General features: G+C 55.2%; 1 protein-coding gene across 5 annotated transcripts in view; it reads left to right on the top strand.

Moving 5' to 3' along the window:
• The window catches only part of NISCH (nischarin), a 33,369-nt gene that overhangs the window by 17,730 nt on the left and 1,546 nt on the right, over nucleotides 1-14,093 (top strand). For 3 of the 5 annotated variants that reach the window (XM_021710868.1, XM_008054984.2, XM_021710867.1), the window contains 11 exons: nucleotides 398-583; nucleotides 757-885; nucleotides 1,936-2,049; nucleotides 2,396-2,507; nucleotides 7,041-7,165; nucleotides 8,347-8,396; nucleotides 9,400-10,791; nucleotides 11,738-12,074; nucleotides 12,572-12,728; nucleotides 13,233-13,361; nucleotides 13,878-14,039. In XM_021710868.1, coding sequence (XP_021566543.1) covers nucleotides 398-583; nucleotides 757-885; nucleotides 1,936-2,049; nucleotides 2,396-2,507; nucleotides 7,041-7,165; nucleotides 8,347-8,396; nucleotides 9,400-10,791; nucleotides 11,738-12,074; nucleotides 12,572-12,728; nucleotides 13,233-13,361; nucleotides 13,878-14,039 — 2,893 coding nt within the window. The remainder of the gene's footprint in view (nucleotides 1-397; nucleotides 584-756; nucleotides 886-1,935; nucleotides 2,050-2,395; nucleotides 2,508-7,040; nucleotides 7,166-8,346; nucleotides 8,397-9,399; nucleotides 10,792-11,737; nucleotides 12,075-12,571; nucleotides 12,729-13,232; nucleotides 13,362-13,877; nucleotides 14,040-14,093) is intronic. The other 2 variants (XM_021710869.1, XM_021710870.1) reach the window with 1 other exon arrangement.

Genomic DNA, 14,093 nt, shown 5'->3' on the forward strand with positions numbered 1-14,093 from the left:
CATTCTGTGAGTTAAGGAGATGCAGCCTTGGGAATTTGACCATAGCTAGGGGTTTGTAAGGGCAGGGGCTGCCACCTTCCCTTTAGGTCCCAGCAGTGCACACTGAGTGATTATTGCTCTAGTTTCAAAGAATTAGAAAAGATAAATAGATATAAACCCAGTATGATGATATACCTCTGTCCTGAAGGTGGACAGCTTTGTTTTTAATGCCTACCCCACCCTGCAGGCGTGCCACGATGCTGTGGACTGTGCAGGGGAGAGAAGGGATTTCCCTGCCACATAACTGTCAGAGTGACTTGCAGAACTGGGTGGTTTGGATTGGAACGCCTGTCATGCCGTTAACCCTTTTCTTTGGAGACTTGGCCTAAGTTGCTTTGTGCCATTCTCAATGCTGCAGCACCTGTACAACCTCGTGCATCTGGACCTGTCCTACAACAAGCTCTGCTCCTTGGAAGGGCTTCACACCAAACTGGGGAACATCAAGACCCTGAACCTAGCGGGCAACCTCCTGGAGAGTCTGAGTGGCCTGCACAAGCTCTACTCACTGGTCAACCTGGATCTCAGCGACAACAGAATTGAACAGGTGAGCCGCATCACAGAAGGCTCTCAGAGCTCCAGGACTTCTGTGCCTTGGCGTTTGTCACTTTAAAGAAGATGTTAAGATTCCTTTCATTTAGAAGAGGCCGTGAAACATGTTGGCGTGTTGCTGAAGTGTTAAGAGAAGGGACCAAAGGGAATGGAACTCATGCCTTGCAGATGGAGGAGGTGCGGAGCATAGGCAGCCTTCCATGTCTGGAGCATGTGGCTCTGCTGAACAACCCTCTGAGCATTATCCCTGATTACCGGACCAAGGTGCTTGCTCAGTTCGGAGAGAGGGCCTCTGAGGTAAGCCCCAGCATGGTCACAAGAGCCCAGGGAGGCAGCGGGATGGAGTCCATGTCTGTGGGGCAGAGCATGGGGGACGTCTGTTCTACTCTCACCTGCTTCAGAACATCCTGGCCCTTGAGAACCTCTTGGTTCTGGGAAGTCCACTATCTCCCCAGGAAAAGGCTCCCTCGCATCTTCCGCCCTTTCTGTCAGGATAATATTGTTTATTCTAAGCAGGGGTCAGAAATATGATCCTTGAAATAATCATGTTTCCTGGACAACTTGTAACCATAGTTTCTGACTACAAACCTGAAGAGTTTGCTTTTGTCTATCTAGCCCTGCCTATCTGCTGGCACTGGCTGTGTCTGCCCACCTGCCAGCATGCTGACCAAATAGTCCTAGCCAGGTTCACCCCCTCTTTGGCCTCAAGCAGACAGGTCCCCCCACCGACAGGTCCTCAGATCTTGTGGTCTCCCCAGATCCCAGGCCTGGGAGTGTTTGCATCCCACCTCCCTTTTTTGGCTCCAGGTGACCCTTATCACTGTCCCCAAGTCAGTCTTTACAAGATACCATCTCTTTCTCTGCTGGGCTCCAGACCTTGGGAGTCTCCCAGGTCACAGGTGTCAGCTCCTGTCCAGTCCCGTGGGACTTTCCCTCATTTGGCCCTACTGCCTCCCCGATTGCCTGCCAACCACAGCTCTCTCCTGCACTTGCAGGAGGCAGACCCTTCTCTCTTCTGCCACTTTCCATGCCTTTGTCCTTCTGTTCTCCTGTCTGGAAGGCTCTCCCCTTGCTCTTTGATGATCTGTGCTCTGCTTATAACTGGGGGCTTAATTCAAGGCACCCCTTCCCCTAGGCCCCTGCTAGGCCCCTCCAAGGTGTTCCAGGTCACTTCCTTGGGTGGTGAGGAGCCGCCTCTCAGTGGGCTGAGCCTCCCTCGGCCTCTGGTGTCTTCACGGGGCCTGGCCTATAGCAGCTCAGGCCCACTTCTCAGCAGGGCCCTGCCACTGTCCTCCCGCCATGCTCGCCAGTCCCCATGTTGATGGCCGTTTTCTGGACTCTCTCTAGGTCTGTCTGGATGACACAGTGACTACAGAGAAGGAGCTGGACACTGTGGAAGTGCTGAAAGCAATTCAGAAAGCCAAGGAGGTCAAGTCCAAACTGAGCAACCCAGAGAGAAAGGTGGGTTTTTGTGTGGGAGGTGGGGAGAGACAGTGGAGCCGAGCCAGCCAAGGGAAGAGCTGGTTCATGGGGAACCTGGGTTGTGGGATTGCTTGGGGCCGCCAAGTTCAAGTCCTGGATATACCACTCCCTGGCTGCATGACCGTGGTCAGGTCACAACCTCTGTGTTCTCATCTGTGGGGTGGGGCCAGTGACAGTACCTGCTGTGAGGATTAGGCAGCACCATCCCTACTAGCACCAGTAGTGAGAACTGTTGAGCTCCTCCTCTTCACATCCCTGGCCTTGTTGAGTTCTGCTCTTCCTGAGCTTCTCTTCTCTCCCGGCTGACCTGAGCACTCCTCCTCAGGCTGGTGAGGATTCCCGGCTCTCAGCTGCCCCCTGTGCCAGACCCAGCGGCTCTCCTCCCACCGTGGTTTCCACCTCTGCCTCTCTGCCCCAGCCCATTCTCGCCAACCAAGGTAATCGTGTGTGTATCTTGCTCCTAGTGGAGCCACACAGCCCTGCCTGGGCCCCTGGCTGGGCTGAGTTGGGGTTGAGGGAGAGGTGCCGGCATCTATTTCCTACAGGCTCAGACACAGAGGGCAGTACCATCTGCAGGCTGGCTTCTCTTGGGGGGCATATGATGGGGGGTGCCCTGCCTGATTTTAGCTGCTGCTTGCTTAGTAAGAACTCCCAGTTGCTCTGACGCCCACATCAGTTTCCTCTAGGCTATCACAGGGTATCTCATGGGCCCTGAGGCTGCCCTTTGAATAGACTCGGGGCTTTTGGCTCAGGGGACCAGTTCTGCTGGCAGCACAGGCAGCTTGGCTCTTGGTAAACGGGAAGCCAGGCTGTGTTACTTTACTGAGTCTGGAGCCCTAATCCCTGCGTGGGTGCTTGATTTTCTCATTGCCTCGTCTATGTGGCTCTCGTGGTGTGACTCAGCCCCAGAACACTGTGGACCCAAGATGAGCTATGTCCCTGTGGACCCATGGAAAACCTGTCCTGTTCATCTGCCCACTGTCTTAGCATTTTCAAAGGGCTTTCACCTCTGAACCCAGGCATCCTCGGAGATGAGTGAGTGAAGCAGGTCCTATGAGCGTGTCTGCTGGCCCGGCCCCCATGGAAGAGGGGAGGGTGTGCCGTCCTGAGTGGAGCCGAGGCTCTGGACACGCAGGAAAGGACGCCGCCTGCCCGGGCTCCTGGAGACGCAGAACTTGGTGTGAGGTCCTGGGAAAACAGTTCGACCCTATGTTTAAGAGCCAGAAAAACATTCCCACCCCTTGACCTGGTAACCCCACTGGTGGGGATTTTCTCTTAGAGGGATAATAAAATACTGGGAAGGGGGAGGTGAAGTGCTCACTACTGCCAAAAAAAACTCGGGCTGTAACTCAGACGTTGGAGGCTGAGAGAGAGAGTCAGCTGTGGTACAGAAGGCTCTGCAGCCCTCCAGCAGGGAGGGGAAGACTGGCAGGAAGGAGGGGAGCAGTGCTCACACTAAGGCAGAAGGCCCAACGCAGAGCAGCACCCACCAAGGTTCAGCCATGAGATGCGGAAGAGAATTCATGGGAATGGAACAGTGGGGTTAGGTGCCACAGTGGTTGCCTGTATTGCTTCCGTCAAACTCCTGACTCTGAGGATTTCTGATTGTATTTTTTTACTAAAAGAGGAGAGGGTTATACTACAGTGAGGAAGCCTCCATGACCCTACCTTTTTCTGCAGGACCAAGTGAACCTGTGGAGGAACCATGTGACAGTGGGCTTCTGGGGGACAGGGAGATGTGTCTGGTCCTTGAGGCCAGGGACACAGTTGGTTCTGTCAGTATTTGTTGACCAGTGAGTGCATGAGCGAGCAAGTGGAGGAGAAGCCATTAGGGAGCAAACCACGGGGCAGGGGATGGGGTGTCCTCCAAGGCTGCAGCTGCAGGTAGCCCCCCACTGGCGGTGAAGCCTCTGCACCAGCTCAACCCCCTCCTCACTACCCTCACGCCCTGGGGACACTCTGCAGAGTGGCACTCTGCTGTCTGTCCCCCTTACTCCCCAACCCGTCACTGGACTTTTAGACGTTGTCTCCAGATCTGCACCTCTTATAAATAAAACTGCAGTGGATGTCTTTGTGTGCACATCTCTTTCCTTTTGGTGAAAACAACAAAGGTTGGACCCCCTCTAAGGACTCTGCTGATGTCCCCCATTCCATCTGCTGAGTAGCCCTTTCTGATCACTTGTTTGTACAGGCCACAGTTCAGGAAGGGAGCAGACAGACTGTCCCTGTCCACATTTCCTCATGGCCAAAAAGGGCTTGGGGGGGTAGTGACAAAATGTTAGTTGTTTTCTCACTGATGAGGAGGCATCCACATGTGTTTATGGTCAGCCATGCGTTACAGGGTCTTACCTGGATGGACAGGGCTTCCTCCCGTGTGGAAGCAGCTTTGCTATCCAATGCTTGTTGCTCCCAGTCTGATCCGCTACAAGGGCGCCTACTTGTGAATGAACTGGGTGTTTAGGGGCCTGCCCAAAGGGGGCACTCCTGGAAAGCACCAGGCCTTTGGTCATCACAGGAGCTGTTAGCCAGCTGTCAGAACCACAGATGATTGTGACCGATAGGGGCTGATGTGCAGAATGCCAGAGTTGATTCTCCAGTCTGTCTAGTGTGGATAGATGGTTAGGAGCAGGCTCCAGGGGTCAGTCAACTGAGTTTACGCCCCAACTTCCTGGCCATGTGACTTCAAGCAACTTGTAGCCTCTCTGAAGCTGTATTCTCAACTATAAAGTGGATACGCCCTACTTCATCGATTCTAAGATGCACACATTTCCACCTTGTGACTTCTCTGAAATTGAGATGCGTCTTTCAGTCAGTGGCGTCTCATAGTCGCTGTCAGCCAGCTGGTATTCGTGATGGAGTCGTGGGAAACATTCCGTGGACACCTTCTGCTAAGACCAAGATGGCACCACCTCCTGCATCTTAGATTTGATGAATCGTGGTAAATAATGAGAGGCATGCATGAGCTAATGCTGGGGAGACGCTTGGCACTGTGCTTAGCTCCACAGAAGTGGTCAGCAAGGGCTTCCTTCTCGTGTCCTTAGTAGGGGGTTCAAGATGACCAGGAGGTGCCCCTGAGGAACTTGGAGCCACTCAGGGAAATGAACTGTGTACCCAGGGGAGAACAGGCCAGAATGGTTTGGTGGCGTTTGTAGAATGTCTAGAGCAGAGAAGGTCTGCAGTAGATGTGGTGTCTGAGGTGAATCTCAAAGGATGGGTAGAATTATGAACATGTTAGCAGGGAGAGGGTGGATTCCAGGAGAGGGCAGTGACAAAGGCAAAAGTCCTGGGAGGCCCCACCAGGGCACTGCATGCATGGCTGTGTGCTTGCTGCCTCTCCTGCCTGTGCACAGTCCCTGCTGCTTTGCTTTGTGGGGGTATCTGGGCTTGGGCCTCCTGCCTGTCTAACCCATGGGCAGAGGACCTGGGGTGTGTGAGTTGTCCTGTCCTGGGCAGCAGCTGAGCTGGACAAGGATCTCTTGACTTTTGGGGCTTGAGGGTTTGGGCTCATTTTGCTGGGCCGTGGTGACTGGTGGTGAAACCAGGCTGTGGAGGCAGGCCTGGGGCTCCTGTCAAACTCAGTGAAACTGGAGGCTGATGCCAGTGTTTCCCCAGCTGGCTGCAGTTAGGAACACGTTAATAAGGGCTCTACTTTCAACCAGTCTAGAAATTATCTGGGTGAAATAACAGGTTCAGATAGGCTATATTCATAAAACAGCCTCAGCAGGGTTTAAAAATACCATGAGTTTCTGGGGTAGGTGAGTCAGAGAGCTGCAGTCCTTGGGAGGTGGCCCCGGGAGGATCAGTGGGCATGTCCCACGGGAGATAGGCCTGTGGACTCAGGCTCTGGCTGCACTCAGCAGCCCTGCAGGAAACCAAAGCATGTGAGGTGTGACCACCTGGTGAAGGGTCTCATTCCTGGCGTATGTGTGAACCCTGCAGAGATGCCATATCAGGAGATGGGGTCATGTCCAGTAATTGCCTGGGAAAATGCTTCAGGAATAAACACGCTTAAGATTCTTGGACATTTTGCCAAACTACTCACTGGGCAGTTTTGCCAGCTTACACCCCAGTTCCCACCTCTGCCCACTGAGGCCAGGGCCAGGCCATACAGTCAGTCTGACTTTTGCCAAAGTGAGAGGCAAAACTGATTTCTTGTTCCCACTTGCCTTCGTGTACCTGTGAGCATTTTTTCCATGTGTTATGTCTGTTGACCATTTTGTAGAATGTCTAGTCAAGTCCTTTGTAGTCTCTTGGTGGAGTTTCCAACCTTCTCCTCCCTCCATTTCTGTAATCTATAAGAGCTTTTTATAGACTAAAAATTTAAGCCTTTGTCAAATATTGCAAGTTTTTTTTTTCTCATTTCATTTAATTTATCTTGGGTTTTTTTTTTGGAGTTGGAGTCTCACTGTGTCTCTCAGGCTAGAGTCCAATGGCATGCTTATGGCCACCACAGCCTCTACCTGCTGGGCGCAGGCAATCCTTTCACCTTAGCCTTCCAAATAGCTGGAACTATAGGCACGCACCACTATGCCCAGCTAATTTTTTGATTTATTGTAGAGATAAGGTCTCACTAAGTTTTCCAGGTTGGTCTTAAACCCCTGGGCTCAGGCAGTCCTCTTGCCTCGGCCCCTCAAAGTGCTGTGATTACAGGCTTGAGTTACTATGCCCGGCCTATCTTGATTTTTTTTTAAGTATTTGTAGAAATTTAATAGTTACAACTGTCAGTTTCTTTTTTGCATTTATGCTCAGAAAGCTTCTCCCTACCCTGAGGTTAGATAAGCAGTCATTTGTTCTTTCCTGAGTTATTTTGAGATTTCATTTGTAACATTTTCTTCTGTGATCTGTGTAGCTGGGTTTTGGGGTCTGGCTAGCCCCCGGCCATGCCAGTAACCCAAGGGGTTCAGCCCCACTTGTTGAACAGCTGCTCTCCCTGCCCTGCCCACCCCACTTGCCCGCCCTGGTCTCTCCAGGAATCATGTTCGTGCAGGAGGAAGCCCTGGCCAGCAGCCTCTCGTCCACCGACAGTCTGATTCCCGAGGACCGGCCCCTTGCCCAGGGATGCTCTGATTCCTTGGAGTCCATCCCTGCAGGACAGGTAATGCCTCCTCCTGCTTCTGGGGACCATCACCTGTGAGCAAAATCTTCTGCCTGAGGTTGTCTGTAGTAGAACATGGTCTGGCTGGAGCTGTGGCAGGCGCTTCCAGGGTTTGGTGTGCTGTGCTTTGCCCACATCTCGGACATGTCTCTAGTTGAATCTTCTTGGCAAACCCAGGGGTTGAGGTTTGTGTTCAGCCCCTTCCACCGCCCATCCCCCTTCTCCCCTCCTCCACACACCAGCCCTTCCCTCCCCTACCCTCTCTCCCTGTTGATGGGAACAGGCAGTTCTCTCACTGGGCCCTGGGGGCTGGTGGAGGACACATGACCCTTGAGCAGACTCCTCTGGGGAAGGCAGTTTAAAAGGTCCTTGTGCAGGGGCTTGTTGGGTTCTGAGCCCATTAGGAAGAGTTTCTTCTCTGCTTTCCAGCATCCCTGGGGCCATTTGGCCCCTTTTCACATGCCACTGTATAGTCTGGGACACAGTGTGACTCCAGACCCTCTTCTGTGGCTGCTGCTGAGGGTTCTGGAGTCCTTTCCTGTGTCCTGAGGAGAGAAGAGGAAAGCAAGAGTTGCCCCTTGCTGTGTGCCCAGGGAGTGTGCTTGGTTCCTGGGCCTCCCTCCTGCTCCATCTCCGCAGTAGCACAGGGTTATGGCCTTGTGACACTGGGACAGTTTGCAGAGTCCTCATCTATCTCCAGCACTCCCCCATCACCTTCCCCAGGGTCACACAGCAAGAGGTTCCCAAGCACTAGCTCTTCCCACTGCACAGAGACCACCGGGGTGCCTTGCCGGGGCTGCGCTGCCTCTGCTCATTGTGTCTGCTGCCGTTAGAATCGAAACACATTGGTAGACTGCCCATCGGGACTCTTGGGTGGCACAAGGATTCCTCAGATGCCAGATCCCTGGAGAGAAGTGAGAGGCTCTGGCCCGGGGTTGGGAGGATGGGCTAAGATCAGACAGGTAGATATCACAGCCCTGCTGTGCACTGGCGGGACAGCTAGGTGAGTCTCTGCTTTTCTGGGTCCTAGAGCGCAGACTCCCCCAGAGTAGGATGTGGGGATGATGAGAGCCCACCTTGGGGTGGTGAGGGTGGGCAGGGTGCCCAATGCAGAGTCTGGCACCTACTAAGTGCCGGGACTGGCTACAGATGGAGGCTGACTGCATTTCCTTCTCCATCAGGCAGCTTCTGATGATTTGAGGGACGTGCCAGGAGCTGTTGGTGGTGCAAGGTAAGGAAGAGATTGGGAAGACAACTGGGCCGGGCCCACAACCCTCTGCACACACTCCACTGTGGGCTAGTGGTGATCAGTCAGATATTGTTAATAATCTGTTCTCAGAAGTCCTACAGAACTTCTCCTCCTTGGCTGGGCATGGTGGCTTATGCCTGTAATCCCAGCACCTTGGGAGGCCGAGTCAAGAGGATTGCTTGAGCCCAGGTATTCGAGACCAGTCTAGGCAACATAGCGAGACCTCATCTCTATAAACAAAAAAATAAAGAGAACTTTTCCTCCTTTAAATAAACACAAATGAGATGGGCTCTCTAGTCTGTTTCCAAATTCTAATCTAAACTTCATCTGGCACATGTTAGCCTACACTAGGGGTTGGCTGATCGAGGCCTGTTTGTATGGTCTATCTTGTACAACCTGGGAGCTACAAATGACAGCTACATTCCTAAGCGCTATTTAAAAAGAAGCGCAAATTCTGCAGTACTTACTCTCTGACCATTTACAGAAGAAGTTAACCAACTCATTCTACATGCAGGAGCTCTACTGGCCACGGGGAGCTGGAATTTAAATGTCAGAGTCCTAAGGGTTGCCCCAGCCCACTTCCCTGCCCCTGGAGGCCACTAGGTGTCCTAAAGGGAGCCATTATTGACAAGAGGATTCCAACTTGGAGTACACATTTTCTCCAGGCCTCATGGCAGCATCTGAATAAAAACTCTATAGAGGTGCTTCTGTTATGAGAACTAGTGTGGTCTGGGTCCAGCTGCGTGGGTCACCTAAGGTCCCAGCCCCTGAAATCATGGACTCTAACCAAACTGGTGGCCCAGCTTTCCAGTGGTCAGCACCTTGACTCCCACCAGGGCCTTCATCCTAGGAGCTGGCTTGGCTATGTAGGCTTGGGAGGCCAATAGGTTGGTTTCTTGGGGCCAGAGGGCAGCAGCAGATTCCAAGTGTGGGGGGCAGGGCTGACCCATCCAGCATGTCACTGACCTGGCCTTTCCCCTCACAGCCCAGAGCACGCAGAGCCAGAGGTCCAAGTGGTACCTGGGTCTGGCCAGATCATCTTCCTGCCCTTTACCTGCATTGGCTACACGGCCACCAACCAGGACTTCATCCAGCGCCTAAGCACACTGATCCGACAGGCCATCGAGCGGCAGCTGCCCGCCTGGATCGAGGCCGCCAACCAGCGGGAGGAGGGCCAGGGTGAGGAGGAGGACGATGAGGAGGAGGACATTGCTGAGAACCGCTACTTTGAAATGGGGCCCCCAGACGTGGAGGAAGAGGAGGAAGGAGGCCGGAGGGAGGAAGAGGAGGAGGAGGAAGAGGAGGATGAGGCTGAGGAGGAGCGCCTGGCTCTGGAGTGGGCCCTGGGCGCAGACGAGGACTTCCTGCTGGAGCACATCCGCATCCTCAAGGTGCTGTGGTGCTTCCTGATCCACGTACAGGGCAGCATCCGCCAGTTTGCCGCCTGCCTCGTGCTCACTGACTTCGGCATTGCCGTCTTCGAGATCCCACATCAAGAGTCTCGGGGCAGCAGCCAGCACATCCTCTCGTCCCTACGCTTTGTCTTTTGCTTCCCACATGGTGACCTCACCGAGTTTGGTTTCCTTATGCCTGAGCTGTGTCTGGTGCTCAAGGTGCGGCACAGCGAGAATACGCTCTTCATCATCTCGGATGCTGCCAACCTGCACGAGTTCCATGCAGACTTGCGTTCATGCTTCGCCCCACAGCACATGGCCATGCTGTGCAGCCCCATCCTCTACGGCAGCCACACCAGCCTGCAGGAGTTCCTGCGCCAGCTACTCACCTTCTACAAGGTGGCCGGTGGCTGCCAGGAGCGCAGTCAGGGCTGCTTCCCCGTCTACCTGGTCTATAGTGACAAGCGCATGGTGCAGACGGCTGCTGGGGACTACTCGGGCAACATCGAGTGGGCCAGCTGCACACTCTGCTCAGCTGTGCGGCGCTCCTGCTGCGCGCCCTCTGAGGCTGTCAAGTCCGCCGCCATTCCCTACTGGTTGCTGCTCACACCCCAACACCTCAATGTCATCAAGGCCGACTTCAATCCCATGCCCAACCGTGGCACTCACAACTGTCGCAACCGTAACAGTTTTAAGCTCAGCCGCGTGCCGCTGTCCACTGTGCTGCTGGACCCCACACGCAGCTGCACCCAGCCACGGGGAGCCTTCGCTGATGGCCACGTGCTTGAGCTGCTCGTGGGCTACCGCTTTGTCACTGCCATCTTTGTGTTGCCCCACGAGAAGTTCCACTTCCTGCGCATCTACAACCAGCTGCGGGCCTCGCTGCAGGACCTGAAGACCGTGGTCATAGCCAAGACTCCTGCAACTGGGGCCAGCCCCCAGGGCCCCCTTTTGGATGACCAGCCTGCCGAAGGTGGGGCCAGGTGAGATCGAGTGCAGCTCTCAGCCTGGAGGCAGGGGCTGGCAGGTGCATGATCTCTGAGCATCTGCAGCTGATGTGTGGGCTGGGTCACTCCTCTTCACCTCATGCCCACCCTCAGCATAGCCACCTTGGGCTTGGCTCCAGGCTTATCTCCCAGTGCTGCAGAAGAGGCCCAGGAGAGCTGTCCTCTCACAAAAGCAGTTGACCCAGGCTTCTGCCACCTGTGCAAGGCAGTCCATAGGGGGGTGCCCTCTACCTTCCCTGCCAAGCAGGAGAGCCACAGGCTTCAGCACACTGAGGCCAGGAGAGCTATCGCTCTGGCTCTAACTGTTCTGATTACTGGCCTCAAGCATAGCCTCTGGGCACCATTCCCCCAGGGTCCTAGTCCCATGGCTGGCTCTGTGGGCTGGGGACTACTTCAGGCCTCACCATCTCCAAGACCCACTTCCCAAGCTTACCCTGCTGGTGAACCACAAATCCTTTCTCAGGAAGCCTGTGTTGCATGTAACTGGGAGTCCCTCCCAAAGGAACTTTGTGGGCTAAAATTGGAAAGATCTCAGTGTCTGAGCTGGGTGGGTCATCTGTCCAGAGAAGGAAGGAGCTGGCAGCCCTGTCCTCCTGTTCTTCCTCACTCTCCTCTCCCTCCCCCGCACCCCTCCTGACTGGGCCTGGCTTCCCTCCTGAGATTTCCTCAAGGCTGCCTGGGGATAGGAGTAGAGGGGGGTCTCTGGGGTCCCCCCACAGCTCACCCCCTACCTGAGACTTAATGGGGTGAGCCCTTGTGAGCTCTTTCCCTCTGCTATGTTGTCTTCCGGAGAGCCCAATGAGGAGATCCTCAAGTTACCCATAGGTGGTGGGTACACACTCTTCTCCCCACTGGAGGTTGTACATGTGTGAATCTTCATTTGGGTCCACTTGTTAATATGGTGTTTCTTGGGGGGGTGCAGCAATGACCAGCATCCCCAGGAGCCTCCTGCAGAGGCTCCAGCCCTAGCAGCAGCCTCAGCCCCAGGCCCAGCAAAGACTCCAGCACCCACAGAGGCCTCAGCTCCAGCTTTGGTCCCAGAGGAGGCCCCAGTGGAGGCCCCAGCTCCGGCTCCAGTCCCAGCAGAGGCTCTGGCTCAAGCTGAGGCCCCAGCACAGTACCCAAGTGAGCACCTGATCCAGTCCACCTCGGAGGAGAATCAGATTCCCTCACATTTGCCTGCCTGCCCGTCGCTCCGGCACATTGCCACCCTGCGGGGGAGTGCCATCATCGAGCTCTTCCACAGCAGCATTGCTGAGGTAGGGCCTGGGTGTGGTCTTGCTGGGTGGCACGTGTGGGTGCCAGCTGTAGCACCAGTCCTGAGGGTGAGGCCTGCCTTGCCCTTGTGTCAACCTCAGGTCCCGGGACTTCTCTGATGTCACTAGCCCTAGCTTAGCTGCTCACAGCTTCAAGGACCTATGTAGTGAGGTCCTGAGTTGCCCTCCCCTGGCCAGTTGTCCTCTGTCACCACCTCCCCCTGTGCAACCTCCAGCTGCAGCCAGACCCCACCCCACACCCACCTCCCACCCCTCACATCCTCTGCTTCTGAGTTTATAGCTACACTGATGAGATGAGATTCCCACATCTTCCTGTCCAAGGACATGGGTGTGTCCCTGAGACCTGCAGGCCAACCAAGATGGTGGGACTGACAGGTGGTTTGGGGGAGGAGCTGCCCAGGCCTGGTCTAGGAAAAAAGGTATGTGCCCTGCCTCATCCTGCTCTCCTGCAGGATCAAACCCAGCCCCTGTATCTCCAGGTTGAAAACGAGGAGCTGCGGCACCTCATGTGGTCCTCAGTGGTATTCTACCAGACCCCTGGGCTGGAGGTGACTGCCTGTGTGCTGCTCTCCACCAAGGCTGTGTACTTTGTGCTGCATGACGGCCTTCGCCGCTACTTCTCGGAGCCGCTGCAGGGTAAGCACAGGCCTGCTGGTGCTCGGGAGCTTGGAGCTGGAGCATGTCTTCAGGGCAGGCTGAGGACCATCTCTGGAGCCAGCTGTGTGCCCTCAGGCAGCAGTGACTCAGCCATAGTGGGCTGACAGTCGCTCGGCTAAGAGAGGGGTAGTAGCAGCGCCTCTCTCCTGGAGTCATCAGGAGGGACCTAAGGCTGGATGTGAATGCCATGGTGGGGCCCAGCAAATGCTTGGGAATTGCCCGTGACTGGGAGGAATTGGGCAGCCTCTGCCTCTTGGGGCCTTAGTGGGAGCCTCAGCCAATGGCCTGGTAACTCCGCTGAGCTGGGCGAGGCTCAGAACCCAGACTGCATGAGGCATTGTGTGGGTGGAGGCAGTAGTGGCTCCTCACCAGACTCAGCCAGCCAAAGGACCCATTCCTGCCGGGCATGCTACACACCTAGGAATCTTGTGCTTATCTGTCACAGCCGCAACCACACACTCAGTCCCTTTCTCTCTACCATAGATTTCTGGCATCAGAAAAATGCCGACTACAATAACAGTCCCTTCCACATCTCCCAGTGCTTTGTTCTAAAACTCAGCGACCTGCAGTCAGTCAACGTTGGGCTTTTTGACCAGTATTTCCGGCTGACGGGTGAGTGACCTGCTGTGCTTTGTCCTATTTCGGGTGAAGGCCGTTGTTACCAGTGGGCTTCCACCTTCCGTGTGTGGGTGCGTTATCATGGGCAGAATTATCTCTGCTCAAGAGCCAGTCACCCGGGCGGGAGGAAGCAGCCTCAGGAACTGCTGAGGGTGCAGAATTCACACTCCGGGGCCCAGGCGGGAGGCAGGGTGTGCGGCAAGCGCCAGCCCGGACAGTGGCGGAGTAGGCCCTGGGCTCAGGGGCAGGATGTTTCTGACTCACACTTCCTGAAGAGAGAAAGCTAAGCTCTTTCCCTAATAACTCTGGATCCCCTTCCAGAAAAATGTCTCAGCCCTTCTGGCCTGAGAAATGGCTGCCTCCCAGGCCCCATGATGCTTTCCCTCATGGGCCCTCCTGGCCCCAGCTCTCTGGGCTGAGACTTGCTAGGGACAAGCAATGGCTCCCAGGGGCAAGGACAGGGCTGGGGTAGAGGGCGGCCTGTGGCCCTGACCAGCCCTTCTTGTGCAGGCTCCTCCCCGGTGCAGGTGGTCACATGCTTGACACGGGACAGCTACCTGACGCACTGCTTCCTCCAGCACCTCATGGTTGTGCTGTCCTCGCTGGAACGCACACCCTCACCTGAGCCTGTTGACAAGGACTTCTACTCTGAGTTTGGGAACAAGACCACAGGTACCCCCGTCCAGCTCAGGCTACAGACAGGCAGCCTGGGCAGACGTTGTGGGC

Source organism: Carlito syrichta, unplaced genomic scaffold, assembly GCF_000164805.1.
Source record: "Carlito syrichta isolate Samal-C Ts95f unplaced genomic scaffold, Tarsius_syrichta-2.0.1 Scaffold301625, whole genome shotgun sequence".
In the NCBI taxonomy this organism is placed as follows: domain Eukaryota; kingdom Metazoa; phylum Chordata; class Mammalia; order Primates; family Tarsiidae; genus Carlito; species Carlito syrichta.